General features: G+C 39.9%; 1 protein-coding gene across 5 annotated transcripts in view; it reads right to left on the bottom strand.

Annotated features, from left to right (window-relative positions):
* stxbp6 (syntaxin binding protein 6 (amisyn)) overlaps nucleotides 1–24681 on the bottom strand; it is an 81573-nt gene extending 56892 nt beyond the window's left edge. For 4 of the 5 annotated variants that reach the window (XM_042500463.1, XM_042500465.1, XM_042500461.1 and 1 more), the window contains exons 1-2: nucleotides 24401–24681; nucleotides 11124–11344 (exon numbers count right to left, since the gene is read on the bottom strand). In XM_042500463.1, coding sequence (XP_042356397.1) covers nucleotides 11124–11277 — 154 coding nt within the window. In that variant the 5' untranslated portion in view covers nucleotides 11278–11344; nucleotides 24401–24681. Of the gene's footprint in view, nucleotides 1–11123; nucleotides 11345–21931; nucleotides 22064–24400 lie in introns of all 5 variants that reach the window. The other variant, XM_042500462.1, reaches the window with a different exon arrangement.
* Between the last annotated feature and the right edge of the window lie 436 nt (nucleotides 24682–25117).

Below are 25117 nucleotides of genomic sequence, written 5' to 3'. Positions count from 1 at the left end.
AAAGATGTCTTCACGGATCACACTTCAGATCAAGAAATACCTGTTTTGGTTCCAGCTGAAAATCAACTTTTCTGGTTCTGAGCCAATTTTTTTTTAATTTTTTGGTCAAAATGCTCTCAAAAGTTGAAAATTAGGCAAATTAAACTGTGTGCTAAAATAAGTCTCACCCAAATGACTGAAGTACATTCTGAGCACACTATCAATTTCCCTCATGACTGCCTCAATTTAGGAATAAACAAGCACAGGAAATTCATCGCTGCACCACAACAACTAGAAACAATTGTAAAACAAATCAGTTGCAAAGCACGGTTAACCACAATTAAGTCCCTGAAGTCAAATATATCCTCCAAGCGTGCAAGCTGAAATGAAAGAATATCCCCAGTCCCTTGCTTTATTCATTTTGCTCCCATTTCCATCTCCCATCTCCTGTGTGCCTACAGTGTCAGCAGGAGCACTCCTGTTTTAAAAAGAGACTCACAAAGAAGGAATGGAGCTGCACCAAAGCAGCCAAAGATTGGATGAGGAGTTAGAGGAAGCTGAGGGGAGTCTTCCAAGCTAACAACTATGTGCTGCATCCACTACACCAATCATCAGATTTGTGCTAGAAAGAAAGCACCCTACTGTTTCTGCTGAAGAGAAAGACACACACACACACACACACACACACACACACACACACACACACACAAACACACACACACATACACACACACACAGAAACACACATGACAAAGCAGTGGCAGCCGAAACTCTCACAGGACTGTGGTTGATTTTTGAGGAGATCGTGGAGCAAGATTGTAGGTTTGTTCCGGGAACCAAAGCGCTGTTTGGATAGAAGACAAGCAGACGGAGTTGGACAGTAACGGACAGAGGAGGGGCTGGTGCAGGAGGATGATAGACAGTTTGGCTTTGGTTTAGAAAAAGCACTGTGAAGAGAGCTGTCAGAAGCACTGGAGCATGTACTGATTTGAACACACACACACACTCATATTCTCTGTAGACTGGATTAAACACGCTGGCCGTCTATACAGAGGGAGGTTTTTGTATGCATAACAGCACACGCAGCTCAGTCCACCAGCAGAGCACCTGAGCCTTTCATCTATCCCGCTCCACCTGCTGTACGCTTGTGTGTGTGTGAAGTTAGCAAGTGAAAAAGATATCAGAGAGACCCTACATACTGGATTGTGCAACAGCTTGACCACACATCTATGAAGTCAATGGGCTTCTTTCACAAATGTTTTCCTGCTTTTCAACTTAAAGATCTGTTAAATTGAATAAAAGAAAAATTGTAATTCTTCATATTCTTATTCCTATAGGTGTCAGGTCATGTGTTAGGGCCATAGGAGAGGACACAAATTTCCCAAATAGCTGAAATGGATGAGCGCATTGGATCCATTATTGAAGGATGCGGTGCCACTGGAGAGTGATAGAAATGGAAGCAGCGTCTGTGGGCATTCAAGCATCGAGGCCAGTTATGTTGTAGCAATCTAAGAGATTACTGTGAGATATTTTTTTCAATGGTCAGAAATTGTTTCTTTATGCCTTATTTATACCCATCCACACTCCAGTTTAGCTTTTACCCACAAAAATATTCCAGCTCCAAACAGCATTGATGACAACACAAAACCTGGGGGAACACATTCATTTTAGCAAGATGCAATAACAGGCCACCACTAACTACCCTCCATCTCTTGTTAAGTAGTGCTAATACATTGATCCAAATGAGTCTGCACCAAGTTTGAAAGACAGACTAAGTAAGTGAGAGATAAAGTGTTAAGTTTTCACAGAGCTCTGCCCGTGCTGCTGTCTACTGCTACCTGTTCCCCAGCCTGTCTGTGATGTCAAAAAGACACATCAAAACAACCTCCTCACACACACATACTCATCTGCTGCAGAGCAGTGTACACAGCTCTACTTTACTGACAGTGTAAAAACAGTCTATGGCTTATTTCATCAGGTTTACCTGTATTTAAAAAATCTGCATGCACATGCTAATTTTGGTGGAAAAGGGGTATCCTTGTATCAAAAAATCCCCATGTTAAATAAACAGTTGTGACTGGGCCTTGGCCAAGCCAGTTGGAAACCTGTCTGAATGGAAGAAGAACCAGACACATCTGCCAGAGCTAATTAAACGTGAGCTCTCAGATTCGTCTGGTTCCCATGCTACCATCTTCTGTGTAAAACCTAAAATAATCCCACACACTGCTTGTCCTATTGTCCAATCAGTGCAGTTTTTCTCTAGTTTAATAAATTTTCATATACATTTAAAACAATGTTGTTATGTGGAATAACCAGCACGAGCCATTGCTTAAGTTGTCGTCTTTTCCTGCATAATGTTTGAAAGCTCCCACAAGATTGCACTTTCATCTCTTAAATCCTCTCATTTTGCCACCAGCCCTTAACCTCTCTTGCCTTTTACTTTCCGTCTTAGCTCTCCTCTACTAGGCTAAACTCAGGTCACTCAAGCATTGAACACCCCTGTCTTGGCCGAGAGGAGATTGGAGGCGAGGGGGTTGAGAGGGAGGCTGACGTGATAAGAGGGGGCGAGGGTGAGAGGCAGAGACAGTTCAAGAGTGGTCTGGCACAAAAATAAACTGAGCTGTTGCAAGAGCCTAATTAGTCTAGATAAAGACTGCCATAGCACACTGATACAAAGAGGTTTTGGTATGGATGGCGAGCACACACAGATGCATGTGCATACGCACACAAATACCTTAACAGGGAATGTGGTATTAGTGTCATGCTGATGTATCTGGTCCTGTGTGAGTGGGATGTATGTCTCTGCTCTCAGTAAAAACTGGGAGGCCAGCATCAGTCACTGCTGCTACACTGGCCCTGTGAAAAACCCACAGAAGGCAACATTCTTCACAACAGAGCACAGACCACCCGCGCACCCACGCCTGGCTAAACCTCGTTAACAAACATTTGTCCAGACTCCCTTAGATGTTTGAAAAAGTTCAGTTAAATGCAATGTGGGAGAAAAAAAAACAAATCAGAAAATGCTGAAAAGAACGTGGACCAACATTACCAGCACTTCTGGTGGGAGGATTTTATCTTGTTTGTTTAACACATACAAAAACCAAAGTATGAAATTGACAATTTGCAATTTTAAAGGGTGGTTATGTGCCAGGCTAACTGTTTCCCAGTTTTGCTTCCAAAAATGATGACCTATTCATTTAAGTCATAGTCAGTTCACCTACACCTTAACGGGCTGCATGATATTGAAAATGGTCATTTACTTGTTTCTTTTTTTAACCTTTTTTTTTCCAATGTTAACCATTTTCTGAATTGATGGGTGAAAAGAGGTAGTAATTTTATAAAAAAAATTAGTTAAACTTTCTGGATCTAAAGTTCTACTATTAACAGTAACCCTTGAATTTGGCTCTTCATTTGTTTCTGAGAAGATTTTAGTTTATGTATTTCCTCACCCTGAACTGCATACCTTCTGTGCATCTCTAAAATAAACATGAACTCTTTTTTTTTTGGATGCAGCCTTAGCACCTCTCTGATCCTCATAAATATGCATTCATGGTCACTCATTTCTGTTTCCATCTGGACTTATAAGGATTGACTAACCTTGATAAACACACCCCCACCCTAATAAGTATGTATATGAAATCAGGAAGTCAGACCGATCTCTTCTTGGACTGAGTAACGAAGGTCATAACTGATCTGACTTTCTAAGCAGCTTAATATACCAGTGAGCTACACGATCTGCTTGCCCATCCATCTCACCATGTAATCAATAGCCACAAGGCCCCGGATGACAAATGGAGTGAAGTGGAAAGTGCAATACACAAACTGGTGTGGTAGCTGTGGAATCTATATTCTACATGGCCTTGAAGAAAACACTGATACTGGGCTCTGTTACTGAATGTGTTTCTGTGACACATAGTAAGAGATCTGTGTCCCACCAACAAAGACACACTGGTGCAAGATGGATGGGAGCAATTGTAATAAATACAGTTGTTATAAATCACTGGCCCCGACTAAAGATATTCAAATTAAATAATCCCTGTGTATCATGTGATTTAGTAGATCCTATCTACTTAATGCTGTTTCACCTTCAACTGATAAGGTGTGGCGGAGAGGAAGTGATAAAGATAAAACTAACGCTACATAACACCGTGCAAAAAGAGATGCACACTTACCAAGACACTAGCATGTGATTTTCAGCATATCATACGTTAGACACAGCCTACACACAACTATAAACATGGAAACCAACACACAAAATAACATGCCTGCATAAATACACTGTGCATGAATACACCAATATAACAGAGATGCCTACATGCTTCCCACAGAAAATTCCCACATTAACATAAAGCATCAGCAAGTGTGTTTACATGCGCATAAGTATACTGGTAACGCTCTAGAGTCACAGTTATTTGTTGCACATGTAAACATCATATCCCAGATATAGAAACCTGAATGACCTATTTTGAGAAACCTGGATATGCTGTCAGGAGTTCTCTTCTCCAAGTCACAACTGCACACAATTGATCAGACACCTGAAAACTGTTTCTCTGTTTTATGTAAACATCACATATCCCAATTAGATAAAACATACCTTTAGTATGGAGCAGGATTTGGGGTTAGCAAGGTAAATTCAGGGCTAACACTGAGTTTTTAGTGCTATGAAGCTAGTTTGATTCTTAATGGGATAAATCACCGTGGCAACTTATGCTGAACAGCTAACCTGCTCCAGAGGAGGTTTAATTTAGAGTATCGGATCACAGCCTGTCAGTACTTCGACCACTGACGAATCAGATCAGTGGAAAAAAATATCCAGACAAAAAAGTGACAGGTAAAAAATTCTATATTTGTATAGTTCAAAAGGGTCCTTTTATGGTTCAAGGCTTCATTTTTCACTCAAGTTTTAAAATACAGATTTGAACAAACAGAGATTATTTGAGACATTAAACACATGATGATTTCATGCAGCTACAATAATTATGTAAAGTTTATTTTCAAAGTACTTTTCCCAATTCCAGTAGCAGAAACAGTTTGGCATTACTTTGAAGTTTTTTTAAGTTTTTTTATATTCAGAATAGTCCTTTCATCATCCAACCAAAGTGCAAAAATACTCATTCTATACATAAAAGTCATATATAAAAACACCTAAACATACTACTTATTCTGATATAATTTCTGTTGTTTCAACAGCTTTTTAGTGGCTGTTTTAACATACTAAAGTTCCTTGGCCACTTAGTCTGCAAGGTGTCTCAGTTTTGACTCCGGTTTCAGATCCTTTTTGTGAAAATCCAAAGTACTTAACTGAGGCAAGGAAAACCTTCAACGAGGTTTATTTCAGAATGCCAAAACACAAAAATATAGCAGACAAAGTCCGCTACTGACTTGATTTTCTATTCCTATGTAATCTCAAACATCATCTGTTATTTATACACTCTAACATGCATAATGTGGTCAAAAACGTACCAAATCTATGCAGACTTCACATTGTCTTCAAGCAAAGTGTAATAACATTCTTGTTTGTAATGCACCCTAAACAGCCTTATGACACTATACCTGTAGCAAATAACTTTTAACTGTATCTTACAGAAAATTAAATAATAATTAACATAAATATAAATATAACCTTAGCGTAGTCTACTACTATATACTATTTGAAATACACAGAGGCTGTTTTGTAAACTTAAATAACATCAGAACACGTATATTGTGCCATATACCAACACAAACACTTTTTCTAAATATATATGAAGTGGCTCTTACAATCCTTCTATTCTGTTGAAAGGTTACAGGCTATCATTTATCATCTCACATCATATGAAGTACTTCATTTATTGTTCTGACGATGTTACTTGAAATTAAAAACTCTCTCGCATGAGCACAGTCATGGCTGAATAAGAAAAGCCAGAGTTGACTAAGCTATTTGATAACCAGATTTATGATACCGCATAAAGATGACCAGTGTTAGGGTTAGTGAGGCCAGAAAACCAAAATATATCTTGAGTATGCTGAATTTACTTTGTAGTGCACGCCTCAGGATATGGCTCAAAGCTGGGATACCAGTGCACACGTAAGCTCATTCAATGAAGCCAAACTTACAAAGAAAGTGTTACTGAAACATAACTGGGAGTAAGGCCATGGCTTACATCAATCAAGCAAAGTTCAATAGTCAAAATCAAAAGGATGGAAATTCCTAAAATGATTTAGAAACCCAACAGATGGCTCCTTGTGTTCATAACTAAAGGCCCCAAAGCTGGCAACATGTAACAGTAATACATATAAACACAGAGATGTAAACAAGGGCAAAAAGGGTTGTGAAAATCATGAGGATTGCTTGAAGGACAAACAGGATGGGAACGACAGAAAATATGTTTTCCTCTCAGATCAGAAAAAATGAAATGAAAACCATGTAGACTAATCGGCTACTCCAGTGAACTTTCACAGTGTCTTATCTAGCTCAACTGGCCTCACATCTCTCCTGCCAAACATTCTGTGGGCGGTCCAGTGTTTCAGCCCTGAGGTCCAGCCATAAAGGCACCGCGTGAAGCCCAGTGATCAAAGAGAAAGCTCACTAACCAACTTGGTCCGTGTTGAGCTTCTGGCTTCGCTCCAGCACACTCCTATGTCATCAAGACCCCTGATGTTGTTGTGAAAGCCCGAACATACGTTTCTGTGTGCAGTTGAGCAACACTATGTGAACGTGTTTGTGTATAAGATCAAAGACATCATAGAAATCTCATCACAGCACAGGCTAGGAGCACCTACCGGTCACAGAGGTGAAGAGAAGCCGAGAAGGACAGCAGAGTTTAGTTTTGTATCACTTTTAGTACAATAAGGTATATATGACTAAGTCAATTTGATACCACAAAAAATAAAATAAATGATTCAATAATAATTAAAGTGCACGCTGCTTTGTAGCTCTCGTCTGCTTTGTGTTCACACTGGCGTATGACAAACAAGTCATGACCTTTCAGTAACTGTGCTTGAGGGCTTTTTCTCCTCCGGTGGTCATGCTGAGCTTATAAATCTTACAATGTTTGATGATGACAGCTATAAAAATAGAAAGAAAATTACACATCCTGACTGCATACTGCAAAATGATGTTAAAAAAAAGGTTGCCATGATCTGCAAAGTGATCATGAAAATCAGTTATGTTCCGCTTTGAATTCATATTGTAAATATCACATAAATGGTCTAGATTGTGTTTTCACCGTTAACTACACCAAATTTCAATTTCAAACAGACTAAAGCTGTGTCCCAAATTGGATACTCCCATACTTAAACTGTGTGCACTATGTTCTTACTTGTGTAGTGCACACATTTTGACAAGGTTGTGTTGTCTCAAATCAAATATGGCCATTGCATACTTACTAGTAATGACCGTCACAAGATTTGACCTTTTTTCTTCACCTCTGCAAATTGCAATCGGCAGAGCTTCATCACTAACATTTAACCATGACTGTCACTCACCAAAATGTATGCTTGCTTTATTGTTTTCTCACTTGTCTTGTTCTGCATTTACTTATTTATGTTATTAAAAATGAGTGAGCTTTTAGAAAATATTATGAATGTCTATGTCTATGTCTGGCGCTGGCTGGCTCTATTACCAGTTGATCTACTGAGTTAATGAAACTTACAACTAGGCATCAGGCATCTGTGCACAAATCTAATACTAACATATTCTACAATGAAGATGATAATTTCACATGCACTAAGACCAGATGCGACTACACCCCCAGATTGTAACAGATAACTTACACCACAAATCACGTAACATCAGTGCCTGATGATAAAATGACCCGCTGTTAGCTAGCTAGCAAGCCAACATTTGCGTTTGTGTTCAGGTTTGCTGTACCAAAATACTACAGGATCATCCCAATACACAAACTGATGATTCCCATCAGACAACAGTATACTCATAGTTCATTTATACAGATGTATATTTGTAAAGTGCTTTGGTGTTCACCGCGGTAGTTGGCAGACATTTTACCAGACTGAAATATGTTTGTGACACCACCCCTTTGCACTACGTAGGCCATGTCAAACATTGAGAGTGAGAAGTGTCCAATGTTCTACACTTAACTTTAGTTATGAGTGCGCCATCCAGGTTGGCTACGCATAGTGCACAGCCATACTTGTCTGTATGCACTTATGCACTCAAAATCACAATAGCAAGTATGAATACAGATATAGACCTATCTGATTTGAGACACAGCTCAAGACCCAGATCCTGTCTAAAACCCTCCAGACTGTGTTGGCAAACTGCAAACCAAAGTAGACAAAATGCACCTGTTAGTCCAAACCACGCTTAACAAGTTAGGACATGAGTATCATCTTAATCATGCACACTGCATGTTTATGCAATATTGGATGCTACCTTTTTAGGCGTTGTGGACAAAAGCTTCCTCTAATAGAAATCAGTTCATTGCTACAGGGAATTTCAGAATATTATTGCTCCACTGTGCTGACATACAACTGATTTCCAAGATTTAACCCTGAAGCCAAACAACAGCTAGCAACGTGAGCCAAACCAGTCTTGTTTTCCTGTTGCTTTAGTTATAGTGAAACAAGAAGCTCTTCTCTTCAAGTGGCAGCTATCCAAGCCTTGTTGTTCCACTGATAGATGTAGTGCTCTACCTAAGACAAAAAGCCATGTGTTAAGCCAATTCAAAGATTCAGACTCACCCATACTAAAAAAGACGTCTCTAACCGACTGCTGCGGTTACAAGGTCAATTGCATAACATCCATATTACATGCCTCTGAAAGTTGTGATTTATTAGCAAAAGATAAAAACTGCAAATAATTTTCTTTATTTCCTGTAGAAGTCATATGAGTTAAAAAAAAAAAAAAAAAACATGCTGTTTTTCTTGTACTCTGTCAGATCTTAGGGTAATATTACAGCATATGAAGTTGAAGCAGCAGTGATGGCCTGGTGTTTCATCCTGGCACCCTGCTTGAGAGTTGAGCGCCCGCGGGTGTCTCTACAGTACAGCTCCTAATGCTATAGCATTCCTTTAATCGTGACATACCACAGATTACATAACTGCCACTGTATGGCCCTCATCCCTCAACTATCTGCTACTGTAGCCATGAGACTGTCAGCGACCCCCTTCCCCCACCCTTATATACAAACACACAGTGCTTTCACATAGTTACACACACACACCAGCCTTGTTTCTCTGATGCGCTGGGAGGTGCAGCCTGGTTTCACACTCGTGGTTTGACTATACAGTACACGCACAGAGACACACACACACACACACACTACTCAGAACAATGCCTGGCTGGCTTGAAGAAATGCCACATGACTATGTGAACCACATAACAGTGCCTGCCTTGACTACTGTGCTCCCACATGTGATACAAAACAGCAGCTTAGTCAGGAGACTGTTAGTGTAGAGCAGACTGCAAAACTTTCAACAGTCTAACGCAAGACAAACAGGCGCGATTGTGGTGATGCCATCAGTGGCCATAAACTGCATTCCATTCACATATTCAACGTATTATAATTCAAAGGATAACAGATACAAAATGTTGCACTGAATGAACAAAAGGATAAAACAGCCCAATGTCTCTGCTCATTCTAAGCAAAGATAACAGTGAATGAATGGAAGTTAGTTTTCTCAGTCCTATGTAAGAAGGACCTTGACTCCCACTTACATTACCCACAGACCAAAGCAGAAAACATACCTATTCAGCTGGGTTATATAAAAAGAAAGTGAGAATGCAGCAGCCCACAGTCCCTTTAGTCACACAATCCATCGTTAGGGCCTCTTCATCCTTTCAGCACAGTTGAATTGTAGCAAACTTATCTTGCTCAGATCAGACAACACAGAGATCTGAGGTATAAATCCTCCACTGATAGCAATTTTAAAACAGTTTAAATTGGCTACCCTTTGACGCTTCACAGAGGATTTAAGACTGACCCTGGCTCAATCTTTCTTTCTCTCTCTTCAGGTTACACTGACACACACACATACATAGAGACAATAAACTGCCCAGCATTTCCACAGCTTTGCAGTGTTAGAGAATGAGCAGTCCCACTGACACAATCTGAATTCTTTTGTGCAATTCTGAATAAAGCTAATATACCGGGTTGATGACAGCTACCGCTTTTTGTGAATATTTATAACTTGTCAAAAATATGACCACAAACGTAACTACACCCCCGGATTGTATAGCTCCATATGTCATGAATTCTGTTTTAATTATTATTCAAAAAAATCCAATTCAATTCAATTAAGCCATGCAGCCTGAGTAGTTAGGATATCCAGTGACTTTAATAGATTTTGCAGCAGCAAAGCTCAACCGGGACACAGAGGTGAAGGCTGCCGCCCGGGACGTGATGAGACGAGCAGAACAACAAGTGAATATCAAGCAACACTCATTTCTACATCAAAGGAGAAATGACTCATCATAAACCCCTCAGAAAACAATGTCCACTTTCAGAAACCTGTGTGTAATTGTGTCAAATAGCTTTTATGCGTTTATGCCTACGAGTGTAAACACAGAAACTAGACTACTGGAAGACAACCTTGAATTTGAATCTCAACAGAGAGTCTGTACTGGCCTTTGTGCTGTACTGATGTACTCTGAATTCATCCAAGTAAACGTTAAGCAACTTTGAACTCTTAGTGATGAGATCTGCTGCTGCCAAAGCAGAGTTAAATACACATTTAAATGGTGGGATTAAGAAATATCATTGATCTTCTTAAGCAGTTCTGCTGGCACTGAAATTAATATGCTCCAGCCATTCTCCTTGTGAATAATATCCATAGCTAATTCAATTAACAAGCAATATCTCAGCTAACATTCAAATGAGAAAAAAGCAAAATAATTAAAACCTCAATTTCTGCTGAAACAATTATTCCCTTTTGGGGTGAATCTAATCTATTTAAATAGGATTGACCTAAAGCCCAGCAGTAAATTGATTTAGCATGTCATTCTACTGGCAGAGGAAACGCAAACATGCTCATCAGTGTGAACATTAGCAGGAGAATTGAGGGAGACATGCTACAATGTGACTTTGGGTTGCAACAGCACAATCAACACTCACAAATAGATTTTAAAAAAGGCCTTTTGAAGAGAAGAGAAGAGAAGAGAAGAGAAGAGAAGAGAAGAGAAGAGATTTTCTTTTTCCTCTGACCTGAGACGCAGATGAAGGTCATGTAGTCTCCCTGACCACCAGTGGCCAGGAAGGGGATCTTCTTCTTGGTCCTCCGCTTCACCTGCACGGCAGCAAGCATCTTCTCATCGTGGGGTATGAAGACCTCCTTGTTGATGGCTGACTTGGCACTCATCTCTGAAGTGGGCAGGAGTGAAACAGCTGGCAAACAGTTAAAGGGGAGAGGACGAGATCCTCTCTTGCTGAAAAAGAAGAGAAGAGCAAATTATATTTCCAGAAATGATGACACAGAAGTACACATAGTACACAAAAGTCTCAGTTTCTCACTTTCCAAAAATCTCTGACATTATGAAATGCCTCTACTGGTATCTGAACATCCAGATAGTGTGGGTTCCATTTGTTCATGTTTTGGGATATACAACTCTTTCATCCCATGAAATAGTCCCTATAAAAACTGTTGACAGCTTGTTCTGTGGATTAGCAAAAATAGAAGGGACACCAACTCTTGATGTATTTTAACACTGGCTGTGTATACATAATATTTCAATGGTGTGAGCTGCCCAAAAAAGTTTTGTTCACTAATGTTGGATTGGTGTGGAGACAAAAGTCTAAAGAAACCGAAAACAAGAGCAAATAAAAAGCAAAATAATCTGCATGAACAGAGAGAACTACAGCAGTGGCGAAATCTACAGCCTCCGATTTAAAATGTGCACATCAGACCGTGATGTTTATGAGGGAGACATCAGATAACTGAAGTTTATTAATTCTGTGAGTCACAGCCGTTCATCCAACATTAAAAAATTTTATTTCATTTTCAGTCTTGAAATGCTTCACAGTTCAAAGTGTCAATTATCGACAATAAATAGGTAATCAACTAATAAAAAAGATCTATGTTGAATTTCAGTGAAATAAAGGTAAGCATGATAGCATCAACAAACTCATTTTTGTTTATTTTCCCTGCATAAATCACATTCATTCAGCTTTGATTCACTCCAAACTGTCCCCTCGTTTATCCACGCCCCACCTGCAGTGGCTCTTTGCCCCCCAGGAGAGCCAGCTCCAGTCTGAGAACTACTTTTTAAGCTACAACTTGTAATGCAGTAGACTAATACCTGGAATGGCACTAATTGCGGAAAACATCATATAAACTGTTTCACCAAACTTTTTTTTTATATATAATTTCTATCATTGTCACTGTGATTGGCAGAGCTGTTACTGAGCAGTGAGATCAGTCATGCGACTGGCCATCACCACACCCTCTGATCTATTTTCCAATACGGCGAGCCCTTTTGTACTTTGTGCTGCTGCACAAACATGAAGCAAAACAGCAGGGGTGCTCGGAGACGCCCACACAGTCTGTGCGGCCAAGGCCTAACACTTTGCACTTGCATATTTAAAATAAGGCCCAAAGCATGTGTACTTGCGACCAGTTGTCACAGTTTGTGCCTCTGAATAGTGAGCAGTTAAAGGCCTGATGATAAAACTATACAGCATTTTGAAACATTGCAGAAAGTCTGAAAAATAAAATGTTTTTTTTTTCTTGTTTCTTCATCAACCCTTGAATAAAGATAATCACAGTGAGGCTCAAGTGACATGAGTGAACAGGAGAAGTCATTCTGCTGAAAAACAGTTAAAACTTTTAAAGCTTATGTCTTCTGCGTGTGCTCACATCCTCAGCCTCGGGCGAATCACTCCCCTCGGCCTCCAAAAGTACACACACAACCAATCTAAATTTATACACTCTCCACTGCTCACTGTGTAAAGCACGTTAGAGTAATGACAGAGGGAGTTAAAGGGTTCCAAAACAGAGAGCGGTTGCGTCTCTTCGTGTTGTAGTCTCCACGCTCCATCTCTTTAAATGCTTTGCCAATGTTCTTCTTGGAAGCACCACCACTCACAGAGAAGAAATAACTCGAGCTGAAGCTGTTATAAGTCCTGGTAAGTCTCACAGATACAGAACAGCAATCATGTTTCTATTATTACGAGCAAATGTCTACCAGGGAATGTATTTCTTGGTGAATGTGAATACAGTGCCAGAGACACAGCAGTGTGCCTGATGGTGTCAGGGAAAACTGTTTTGTTGGCCTAACTGTGCTTAAATGCAGGATATAGTCATGAAGAAGTAGGTTAATTAGGTCCAAAAGGTCTCATGAGGCCTATAGAGCTTAATCATTTTCTCAGCCACACATATTCACCTGAGACACACAAGGACTCACATCCTGGTACCGCACAGGCCACCCGGAGGAACCGATCTATCTGTCAGTCCAAACCAGTCGATGAATTACTCTACTGCACGGCAAAGCAAGCCAAAGTGCAAAAAAATGCCCTCATCAAACTGGCTTGCTAATAAATAACAGAAAACAAACACTACGTTGTTTAACGGAGCAGCAAGCTCTAAAACGAAAGCTCAGCAGCCGAGGAGAAGCAAGTGCAGTCAAAGTTTCACTCACTGATTCTAATGAAAGCAAAACCAGCAGGGGTACAAGGTCCAAGGCCAGAAGGAACACTTCAACAGCGCTGGAACATTAAAACTTTGGACACAACAAAGTCTAGAATATAATGCAATCTAGCCCAGTAGTAAGTATTACTTCCATGAAGCTATTGCTGTTATTTTTTTGTTGTGTGTAGGTGCGTTTACCTACATGGACCCTAATATTCCACTAATAAAAAATGCCTCATGTCACCTCCACAATCAGAAGAGACTGGTCCGATGAGCCCATTCAGAAGGAATTCTCAATCGGGTTAAGAGGGCTGGTGTAAACATTTATGAAATCTGTTCAATAGGAGAAAATTAGCGCATAAAAAACAATTGTTTAAGCGGCAACCTCTGGGACTAAAAAATTAAAACAAAGTGCCTAAAACTGCGTTCATCAAATGGTCACTTGAAGTCAGCTGGCTTCAGAAGATAGCAAATCTCCATAGACCCCCATGTTCAAATGCCCAACTTTATAGCAGAAATAAACATGTCTACAGCCTGTAACAAAAAAATGTTGGTCTCTATAGCTACATGTTATTTCTGTACAGGGTTACATGTATATACTCACTAGTTTACATTTTATTAAGGCTTTAAGTTGTGCACAATTAAAGGCAGGCTGCTTTGAGTGACGGACTGTCTGCCGATAGCGTTCTCAGCTTATTAGTCAGATCCATCACTCGCTCCTCCACAGTGCCAGCTTCTCGCCCAAATATGGTCATTTCTGGCTCCTAAAAACCAACATGGCGATGCCTGAAAAGTCAAACTCGAGGCCCTGAAAACAGAAGTCAACAAACCAATGGGAGACATCACAGTAACTACGTCCATTATTTTATACAGCTGATGGTCGTTAACAGTAACAGTAATCTGCATATGAGACGTTTGGGGAACAACGGTAAATTTTAACATCTACCGATAGTCATGTGAGGTGTTAAGGGAAACTGTCATTTGTAGCCATAGAAAATAACCTGTGATACACTTATGTTACTTACTACTGAATTATATTGTAAGGCAGAACCACTTCTTGAAAGAATTGAATTTTCTCAGTGAAGTTGTAAAAACCTTCTTCTGTTACATTTAAGATTAGACGCCTCACAGTTGGCAAAACCACTTAACACGAGTCTAAAAAGTTATATTCTGATTCGGCATGTTAGCACACATCTTATCAGATCACTTTAACATCCATGTAAATAGTTCAGTTTAAATCTCTAATCAGAAAGCATGTCACGATGGTTTCATACTGAATTGCATTGCAGGCAAAGGTAATGTGTTAACAAAAAGACTTCAATTATCACTTCTCTGACACCATAAAAAATGTACATAATCGGTTTCACAAGGACACTGTATAATACTGCATTATGTTGAACAAAATATTGAAGGAACATCTCCTACAAAACATCAGATAAACATGAAAAGCTAACTGCATTAGTTCTACATTTACAAACTTCATTTTGTGCACTTGCTTCTGTTTTAGGCAGTTTACGGTATAATTAAATATCCTCTCTTCCTATCCATCTCCCTTCCTCTCTGCTCTTTCGGTGCTGCAAGACTTCACAGTAAACAAAAACTTGGGCCAAGATTTTGGGGAGAGTAATTAGAGAGGTTAATAAATTAGCCTTCGGAATTGAAAGGATGTCCAACATAAAAACTATTGAGCTGGGAATTTGACCTAAAGTTTGCCTTTAAAAATGTGACACCCTTGAAAACAAGCACAGAGTTGTTTTGTAACACAAACTTCTTTCAAATCCAGGAAAATTCTTTCAATAAGACCCCTTTAAGTGAACCGGGCATCATATAAAAACTGCAAAACTGTGCTTTGAGCTGTGGGCGTATGTCATACTGAACTCTGATAAAGATGGCAAGACCTGTGCTGTGCTAGTCCGACCTCGAAGTGCACAAACAGTACAGCAATAAAAAGGCTTGGACATCATGTTCTCGGAAAACAACATTTTCTGAGGTCAGCTCTGAATCTTTCCAGCATCCAAAAAAGATGACAGTTTAAACTTGCATGCGTCAGACTTCGCAATTGTCTTCAATTTGAAGACAATTGAGACTTTTTTTCTGATTAAGATATTAGATTATCTTGTTGAGAGGCAAAACTGCTGCACAGTTTTGATATCATGCATAAAACATCCTACATTTGCATATACTTTACACATCTGTATTCATACTCATTTACATATGAACAGTAATGCCCTATATGAGCTCAACCATTCCCCTTAGTTTCGATCCTTTAATACCTCCTTTCCTTTTCAGTTACTGAATGACACAAAGACAAAAACAAAAACCGTAAACCAAGGTTAATTGTTGAAAAGCCCCTCATCTTGTTGCTCCCTAGAACAAATCAGCCCAGCGGAGTTCCTCTCGCTGGAAGCCCTAATCCGTAACATTTCTCCCTCTTTTCCTAGCTCTTCTAGTGAAGAAGGAAGGCTGCCCACATCTCCCTGCAAGCTGTAACCAGGCAAAGGGGAGCGCGTATCCCCCCCTCAGGTGGCCTGCTGAAGCATGACGGCAAGGAGGGGATAAGGGGATGGGGGATGCAAGGAAGAAAACAAGAAGGAGGACAAGGAGGAGGCAGACAGGAGCCTCCAGGCAGTGAAATGTAGCCAGCTACAATACATAGCTTATGGTTTGACTTTGAGCAGTCTTATGCAATGCTCTAAGTGCAGGACTTGAGGAGCTGCTGTGGCAGTGTAAACGACGTACATATATTTTGCGGCTGTTCATCGTTCCATTTCGAGGTGAAAACACTTTATTAACTGTGGCTGTGTATTGCCAAGCAGTCAAAAGGAGCACTGTTCCCTTGCCCCCTCTTGCACGGTGTGTTAATGTGAAATCTGTTCAGTCAGTGCTCCCGGCTCTCCAAGGAACTCACTGGAGTGGGGTCTTTGAGTTAGTGGCACAGGCATTTCTTTAAGCATCAACACAGTCCTGCTCTCCAGCTTGTGCTCACAGGCCCCTTGGAGCCTGCCACTGTAGCAGAAGCTGCAGCAGCAAAGGGAAGGGGCCAAAAAGGCAGGTGGATGGCTCAGGCCTCATTACACTGAACTGAAGGTGTGTTTTTAATTTCCTTTGAGGAGGCACAAACACTCTAAGTCAAACTTTCACTTGGCACAGGCTAAAAAATCCATCTAGGGAAGAAGTATATTTACTCTATTGCTCTTGTAATTAAAATTCTGGCAGCTGGCATGAGAAGTATTTAGAATCAATCATATATACACACGCACACACACACACATATATACGTATATACATATATTGTCACATATAGATACTAATTCTGAGAGAAAAACTGGAACAGCAGTATAAAAAGTGACACCAAAAACTGGCTGCAGCACCTAAAGTTGAATATTTTTCAACTCTGTGTGACGAGAAACAAACAGCAAATGAGGAGTGCTCAGTGTGCAGAATACATGCTCAGCACCTCCTCATGTTGCTGGCCTTTATAGCAGAATGTAAATGTGCTGCAATCCAATCAAAATCAAAAGAAAAAACATGAACAAAGCCAAACATTTGAGTCCTATGACAACAGCCAAGTTTTGGTTTTTGTCATAGGATAAGGCCAGGAGTTCGGCATTCCAAGATATATGTGTGCGCATGCATCAAAAAGAATGATAAACATGGGAAAACACATTTTTGAGCCATATCTTTACCCACAAACCACCACTGAACGGGAATTAGAAAATCTCCTTAACTTTGTATATCTAAGATTTGCCATTTAAGATTCTGACAGCTTCAACTACAGCAAAGCTCCAAAATCCCTTTTCTGTACATGGCCTGCATTGCAAAGCCCAGCTCAAACATGAACAGCTGCATCTTGGACTGATGTTAAGAAATTAGTCAATAAAAAAAGGTTAGTTTGCTTTTGAGAATTGACTATTTTTCAAACGATTTAAGGAAAATTGTAAAAAAATAATCAATAATCTTCTTAAAAAAACATGCTTAACATATTCTGGAGTCCCATGTGCCATGTTTAACAGACAGCGGCAATGGTATGCTTAAATTTTGCACACTCAGCAAACACAGGTGCACTGGTGTGTCAACAACCTTTTTTTGCTTCCTGGTACAATAGCAACAAGACGAGGAATTACAGTCCGTCTACCAACAGCAGAAAAACAGTTGACTGCAGACTGAACCTGAATGAGTATGATGTACAAAAGAGGTTTTTGGAACATAATATCTGGCAAGATAACCAACTCAAACAGATAATATAATCCTCCTCTAGAAGCAATTCATCCCCTGTATCTACTCCTCCCACTCACATTTAACTGACTTTGGCAACTTTCAAAGACAAAGTACTTTCTTTCATTCCACACAGTGCACTCTCAAAGACGCTTGAAAGAAATAAAACACTTTGCCTCATCTGCAGCCTCTCATGCACATCTTTCATGTCGATTCATGGCTCGCTGTACAAGGCCTTGATTTCACAGAAAAACCTCCCATCGTGTGCACATCTTCACAGATTACATCTTTAGAGAGTGATCTCACACGACAGTGTCACTTTGAATGAGCAGTATCCATCGTCGCCACAAGAACAGATGGCGAATGTTACCTCTCATAAAATGACAGAGATCACACTGTCAGTCCCGCTGTTTTTCTGGTGTCAACAGTACCATGTGATGTATTGAAATCTAATCCAAGTTAGCGCAGAATCTGGCCACAAATAACAGATGAAACTCAGCCTTGATATGCGCAGTAAAAACATTTCAGTCACAGGTCACTTATAAGTATCATATTGGATCATAAGAGCCAATAACACCAAGAATTATTATGTTGTACAACTTCACATTCCAGCTCGTGCTGAGGGAAAAGCTCTCTCTGGTGTTTCATAAGAGATGAAAGTCAGTGAATGAGTCAGTGAAAGAGAGCTCATAATTTTTGCAGTAGTTCTGCCATATACTACTCTAAATCTGCACTTTGGGTATCAACCTGCACTCTTTTTCTCTGGTAGCACTACCGTGAGATTGGGTTGTGAAACATTACATCAAATTATATTTTTCCCTGAAATAACCTTGTACTGAGAGCACAATAGAACAGCAGTTGTATTTTTGTGAATACGTACTCAAAAACAAGCTCAAGGGGAAGACAGATTATTCGAGCTGGGTAAGACTTCAAGCCTGATTTTGCTGTCCAGGTTTTGAGATCTAAAACCAAATCCCTCCATAAGAACCCACTCAATGTGCCTGCCAGTCAACAAAGCTCATTAACACAGTTCTCCTGCATCTCAGAAGTGCTGAAATCTTTAAATATGCTCAATTTCATGAAATCTACTAGAACTTTTAGTATGTAAAGGCGGTATCTGAAAACACCTAAAGTACACAGGGCTGAAGGAGTGGAGGCTACAATACTCAAAAACATCACCAGGCTCAAACTCTCCCAACAGAATGACAAGCAGTGCTGCAACTCAACCATGTTCTCCAAATCCAGCATCCAGCAATGTCTTCTTTTTTGACACTCAGGTTCTGAGCTTTTCTCTCTCCTCCTTATTTTAGCACACACAGGTGAAAAAGTCTTTTTGTCTTGTTTTGGAGACATAAATGAGACAGGATGTCTCACAACCAAACTCCGAATGAAAAGACTTGTCATGTGTAACTCCTGGCTTGAATCACAGTTTACAATGTGTGAAAACGTTGGTGAGATGAGAAATTACTGGAAAGAAGCTTGTCCAGTTAACATATTTTTTAGGTTTCTAGGTTTCAGTCAGCTGAAAAGTTTGAGCTCAGCACAGATTTCAAACTCATTTTCAAGATAATGAACGGGAAACCCATGTTTGCACTCATAATCGGCTATTCTAAGATGCTGCTACTGTAATTTGTAGTCCACTTTACTCTCAAAGGAGCATTATAGCAGTTTGTCTAAAATGCTCTCGCTGAGGGGAGCACGGAGCTTGAGGGAGGAGAGGATCAAACCATTTTTGGCTGAGGATCCTTCGCGTAATTTCATCATGGGAAGGATCTTATCTGTATGTCTATTTTTTATCCTGCCTTGGTCATTTGTGTCTTTTATGCAAGGTTTCTCACACATTCATTTATGTGTGATGGCCTGCCATGATATCAGCATTTTCTGCCACATTATGATTATTAGTTTTTGGAGCTGGACCATTCACAATGAGCACTGTTGAAATACATATATATAATGTCCGGTTATTCAGAGAACCACACTCTCTGAGAACAGAGCGCACTCTGGGCAAAGACAAAGCAAAATCCTCTGAATTCAGAGATGGGATGCATGATAATATCTGCGGGTCATTGGTATTGGCAGAAAAAAGCTTTAAAATAAAATATTGTCTTCGGCCTGGAATGAACATTTCTGCTGATATGTCAGGCCAATATGATGTTGCTTTCATTATTTGACTTTAATTATTCGAAATAGGTCAAATTTGCCCTGGTTTTGGCTATTGCTGAGACTGTCTTAGAGGGAGCATCGTCCAAGCCTGTTAAAAAGGGAGGAATTTTGAAGTTTTGTTTACACACAATAAACATGGCATGTTTTCTACATAAACAAAGTTGAAGGCATTTTTGTGTTTTGCCCAGTGAATATGTACATTTTGAAAAGCACTGTATTTTCTGTCTGCACTGGCCACCAGTGAACCATCACAATAATACATCACATAATAATATGTTAATTCCACTACAGAACAGACTTGATGTTGTCTGTAATTAGGTGGGAAAAATGTGCAAATCAGCAATAGCTATCTGCCAATATGAGCGAGAAAATATCAGCATATGGTAAAAATCCAATATATACAATATATAAACAAATACATCTCACTGTAATGTGAGTTGTATTTGTTTTTCTTTGTACAATATTTGAGGCAAACAGTGCACACTGTACACTGTGGAACAAAAGGTAAATGTACAGAAGAATAGATACTGCACATCCTGCTGATGTGCATTTCCTGTTAGCGAAGAATGGAAACCATTGATCACAAAAAAGAATAGCTCTCCATCAACGCAGCAGGTTGAATGCAACCACTCTTTTCCCTCAAAAAGGAAAGATATGTGAGGACCCATCCATTTTCCTCAGTTGCTATCAAAGGTTATACAGTGCCAGGGAGGCACGGACTAACCATGAATCAATGACTGACATGCCAGGCCCCCAAATGAGCTCATTCTTTATAGCCCAGCACCTTATGGCAATAAAACATTTGCAAAGGATTGAACAGCGGAGTGTGAATGGAAAAGCAAATACAGAGTACTTAATGATAGATGTCTCGAACACAACTGCAGGGATCATTACCACAATGACAATGGCAATGGCTTGATGCATTCACAATACACGAGTGAATGAATGAGTTTGCACAAGGATAAGCTTAAAGCAACAGCACTGTGTTAGCCAGAATAACAGATTTGGATGATATATTTAAGGAAATTATGCAAAACTTCAGAGGTAAACAAACACATATTATTGTGACTAAATTTACCACTTCTCCATTAAATGTTTTGCACAACTGATGTGCTGCTTATGACTGAAGCAAAGTGAGCGTGCAGGGAGGAAAACCACAGTCGCAGTGATTCACATTCCTCAGGGAGTCCAAATCTTAGTGTCATTTTGTCAGAAACAGTGAAAGCGTTTTTTTCCCTTCCCCTTTTCATTATATGAGCCACTAAAGAAACAAGGCCCTTTATGTCTTAGAGTCTGCCTTCAAGGATATCTCTCCTTGTTGGCAGCAGAGCAGGCTGAGCTGGTGGACACACGGAGAGGGAGCCAACTCGACAGTTTACATTATGCTGACTGTAATTGGACACTGAAGTATGAGGAAAGGTATAATCTTATCTTTGTGGCGTGCCAGAGCAAATTAAGCCCTGAACTCTTGCATAGGAAGAAGCCATATTTTAATGTAAGTGGGGTAGTTAATGCTATTGGGAGGCACATGGGGAGGATGAGGAGCCTTGCAGCTAATCTTAACCAAATGTCCCTCTAGGTCCTAACCTGTCATGGAGATACAGAGGTGGAGACATGGTAATTAGTCTGGCCAACAGGATGGAGACCGTTTCATGAGCCTAACACTGCCCGCCTATTTTAAACAGAATTCTCGTCCCCTTTCACTGCCTGTGTCGACTCTTTACGCTTCAGTTGTGATTTCCAGCTTTTCAGGCTGATGATGTAGCTGGATATAATTTGTAGCTTCTTAAAATAAGAATGGGGACAGTGATAGTGAGATACCTGGTACAGTTGCATCCCTTCTGGCCGGTGGTGAAACGGAGAAAACATAAGCAAAACAAACTGAGCTTCAGATGTACCACATTCACAGTAAATACACCATAATCATCTTGATAACCAGTGCTGATTAATCAGTCAAGGAGTATGTGTGTGTTACATGCAGCACATACAGCAAGCGGCAGCAGCGACCCACCGTCTGGCACCAGCACAACGTGAGGACGGAGACTGACAGCCGTGTCCACAATCATGGGGATGTAAATGAGGCGGACTTGGACTCAGCAGGGACAGAGGGCCATTGTCAGAAATTGTAGCAGCAAGACACCATCTGCAGACAGATAACCGACTTGACCAGCAGACTTGACTAAAAGCTGGCTGGCTGTTAAATAGCTGACGTGTTTAAATTCTAATACCAGCCACTGGCGATTTGACCATCTGAGTTGCAGGTGACATCATCAGCTGGCCTGAGTCGAGCTCCGACTGATCAGTTCACACTGTTGCAACTTTTCTCTGCAACTTTCTAAAACAGTTTCATCTCGTTGCAAATTATTGGTCTGAACTGGACCTTACAGCTAAACCATCTCCATACTTCATTATAGCACTGTGAGTGAAGCAGTAACAATAACTTCTGAGCAAGCAATGTACATAAATTTAAAAAAAAGTTCAAAACATAACATGTTTATGACTCCACCAAACAATTTCCCTACCAACACAAGACGAATGTGACTAGTTTACAGAAATAAAAACAACCCAGAGCTTTTTCTTCACCTTAGTGCAGAATTATAATGAATTCCACCAGACCTTCCAGCACCGGCACGCGGTCAATGCAAGACCATTTAGTCATTTGTCTTCAGATATACAAACACACAAACAAAACTATTTACTCCGTCTTGGATTTGACAAAGAGCAAGCCCAAGTATTTAAAAAAAAATTTAAAAATCAAGAAAATCAGTGAAAGAAAATGTCAATGTGGTTTGCTTATCTAACAAAAACAAGTCAAACATGTTTTCACACAAGTAACATGACTTCATATTTGGTCACTGTGAAGATTTAAGCCATTTTTCTCCAATTTGGGTGATATTCAAATATGTTCAAAGGATGCATTTAAGTGTAATGTCAAAAATCCACTATGTCATCCAAAAAAAGGATGTTTTGGAGGAGTTGACATTTTGGAAATGCAAGGGTGTCACCTGCTAACATCAATTTGCTAGTTTGGGGTCCTTTGGGGGCCCTAAGCTGTTGCTCAGTTTGTATACGCCTTGGACAGCTTCTGCTTTAGCACACACAAGAACAGCACACATTTACTTCAAATCACAGCACCAAAATCACATTATCAGTGATGTTCCACTAGAGGAAAGCACCCGGTAATGATGATCCAATGATAATATTTAACCAAATTTGATTAACCCAGTAATTTCTCTAGCATCAGGGATTATTATGTTTTTAAATTAGATTTTATTCAATAAAGGATTTCAATGTGTTGTTTCCATGTCCTAGAAGAGTTCAATCAATATTTGTGAACACAGGCTACTCTCTCTCAAAGCCAGAAAACACAGTCTCAAACTTGTGATGTCATCAAGTATGAAGTCTGGAGCTGCTCTGTGGACAATGAATGGGAGCCTGAATTTGTAGACCCACAGTCTTTTGTTTGTTTGTTTGTTTGTTTGTTATAAACCTACAGTAAATGACCAATATTCTATTGCAGTGTTCTCAGTCCTACATGAGAAAATGTACCAATATAGGTGACTCAGAACATGCCCTAGGTGCCTTTACACACACTAGTTTTTAGAATATTGTATTATCTGTCTTAGACAATAACAGGAATGAATTTGAAAATGGACTTAATTCCCCTTGAAACACTTCAGTGCATATGACTCATTGGCATCACCATAAACCACCATCATCAAATTGACCATAAGTGAAGATTGTCTGATAACGTGATTATTGTAAGCTTATGAAACAGGTGTCTCATGTTGCTTTATGAGCAAACAAAGTAATGACACAGAAGCACAGCCTGCAATCATAACGCTCAGCTATTCAAGGTGGACTACACCCATATACACTACTCAGAGCTGAGAGGAATTTCACTGGAATATCTGCACTTCCAAGTAAATTATATGTAGGAGGAAGGCAAACCTGTTGTTATCAAATATTGGTCGATTTAAGCCTTGACACACACCAAAAAAAGCATTTTAGTTCTCCTTTCAACACACCGCCATCATAGCCTCAGTTTACAAAGACAGCTGCTAAAAAGGGAGGCACGGCTCACCTCCGTGAGCACCACAAACACACAAAAATGACACTCGTACACCAAATTAACCTCAATTATCCCAATTTTGTCAAAGCAAAGCAAGAACACGTCATCATTAAGTTTACTTCCAAACTGGAAATATTTACAAAACAACGCTTAATAGTTCCTAAAATTAAAAAAAAAAAAAAAGAAAGAAACTAAACTGCGGTAAGTTTCATAGTATAATGCACGTGCACAAACCGTTGATGAGCCAAAGTGTTTGAAATGTTGACGCGGTATAAATGTCAATCGCTAATCAATAACGCGAAAACAACATCTCCTAAATCAATTAAACTTTTTCCAAGCGGACAACCATTTTATTTGCACATTAAATTTACCAAAACAGAAGCGCAGTGTGAAGTTAGCGTTACTTACCGATGTGTTTCAGCGGTGCTTTCCACGTGCGGTCCACAAATCCCTCGGCTAATGTCTCCAGCTGCTGTCACAGTTGAGCCACTTTCAGCAGCCTCTTCCTTGTTGTTGGCTGTCTCCTCAGACTAAACGGTAGCATTTCGTGTTTAACATCGCGTCAACTTCACTTCTGCGACAGTTGTTGGTTTGTGAAGGGCTGGAGGAGTTTGTTTTCCCTGCCTGTCGTTGCTACGTAGAGCCAGTCTGTCTGACTGCGGCTGTGTGTGTGCGCGCGCGCATGTGTGTGTGTGGATGGGAAACCAGTAGCAGGTTCCCAGACACACAAACTCCCCCGCCAATCACGTACAGTGTCACACTAGCAACGTAGCAACCAGTCACATCTGCACGTTTTGGAGCGTCTTTGAGAAGTATACCCAATACCAACGCTTGTTAAGTATTATAAATGCAGGCATTGGCTGGATAAACGTTTTTGTTTTTGCAGAATATATCCCATTTATGACATGTTATAATAGCAGCCTAATCAGGGTTTTTGAGACTCAAAACACCCTGTTTTCTTTGTGGAAAAATAGCAGAAAACATTAATAAGAACACCATACATCATATCACATTTAATTAATTTGACCTATTTCATTTATGTGTTATTTCTTTTAATTTCCTTTATTCGTTTTTATTCCTTTAATTGGTTTTGTTGCTTTTGGTTTGTTTGTTTGTTTGTATTAT

The sequence above is a fragment of the Plectropomus leopardus genome, chromosome 14 (genome assembly GCF_008729295.1).
Source record: "Plectropomus leopardus isolate mb chromosome 14, YSFRI_Pleo_2.0, whole genome shotgun sequence".
NCBI classification, from domain to species: Eukaryota; Metazoa; Chordata; class Actinopteri; order Perciformes; family Serranidae; genus Plectropomus; species Plectropomus leopardus.
The sequence above is the reverse complement of the archived record's forward strand: the minus strand, read 5'-3'. Positions and strand labels throughout refer to the sequence as shown.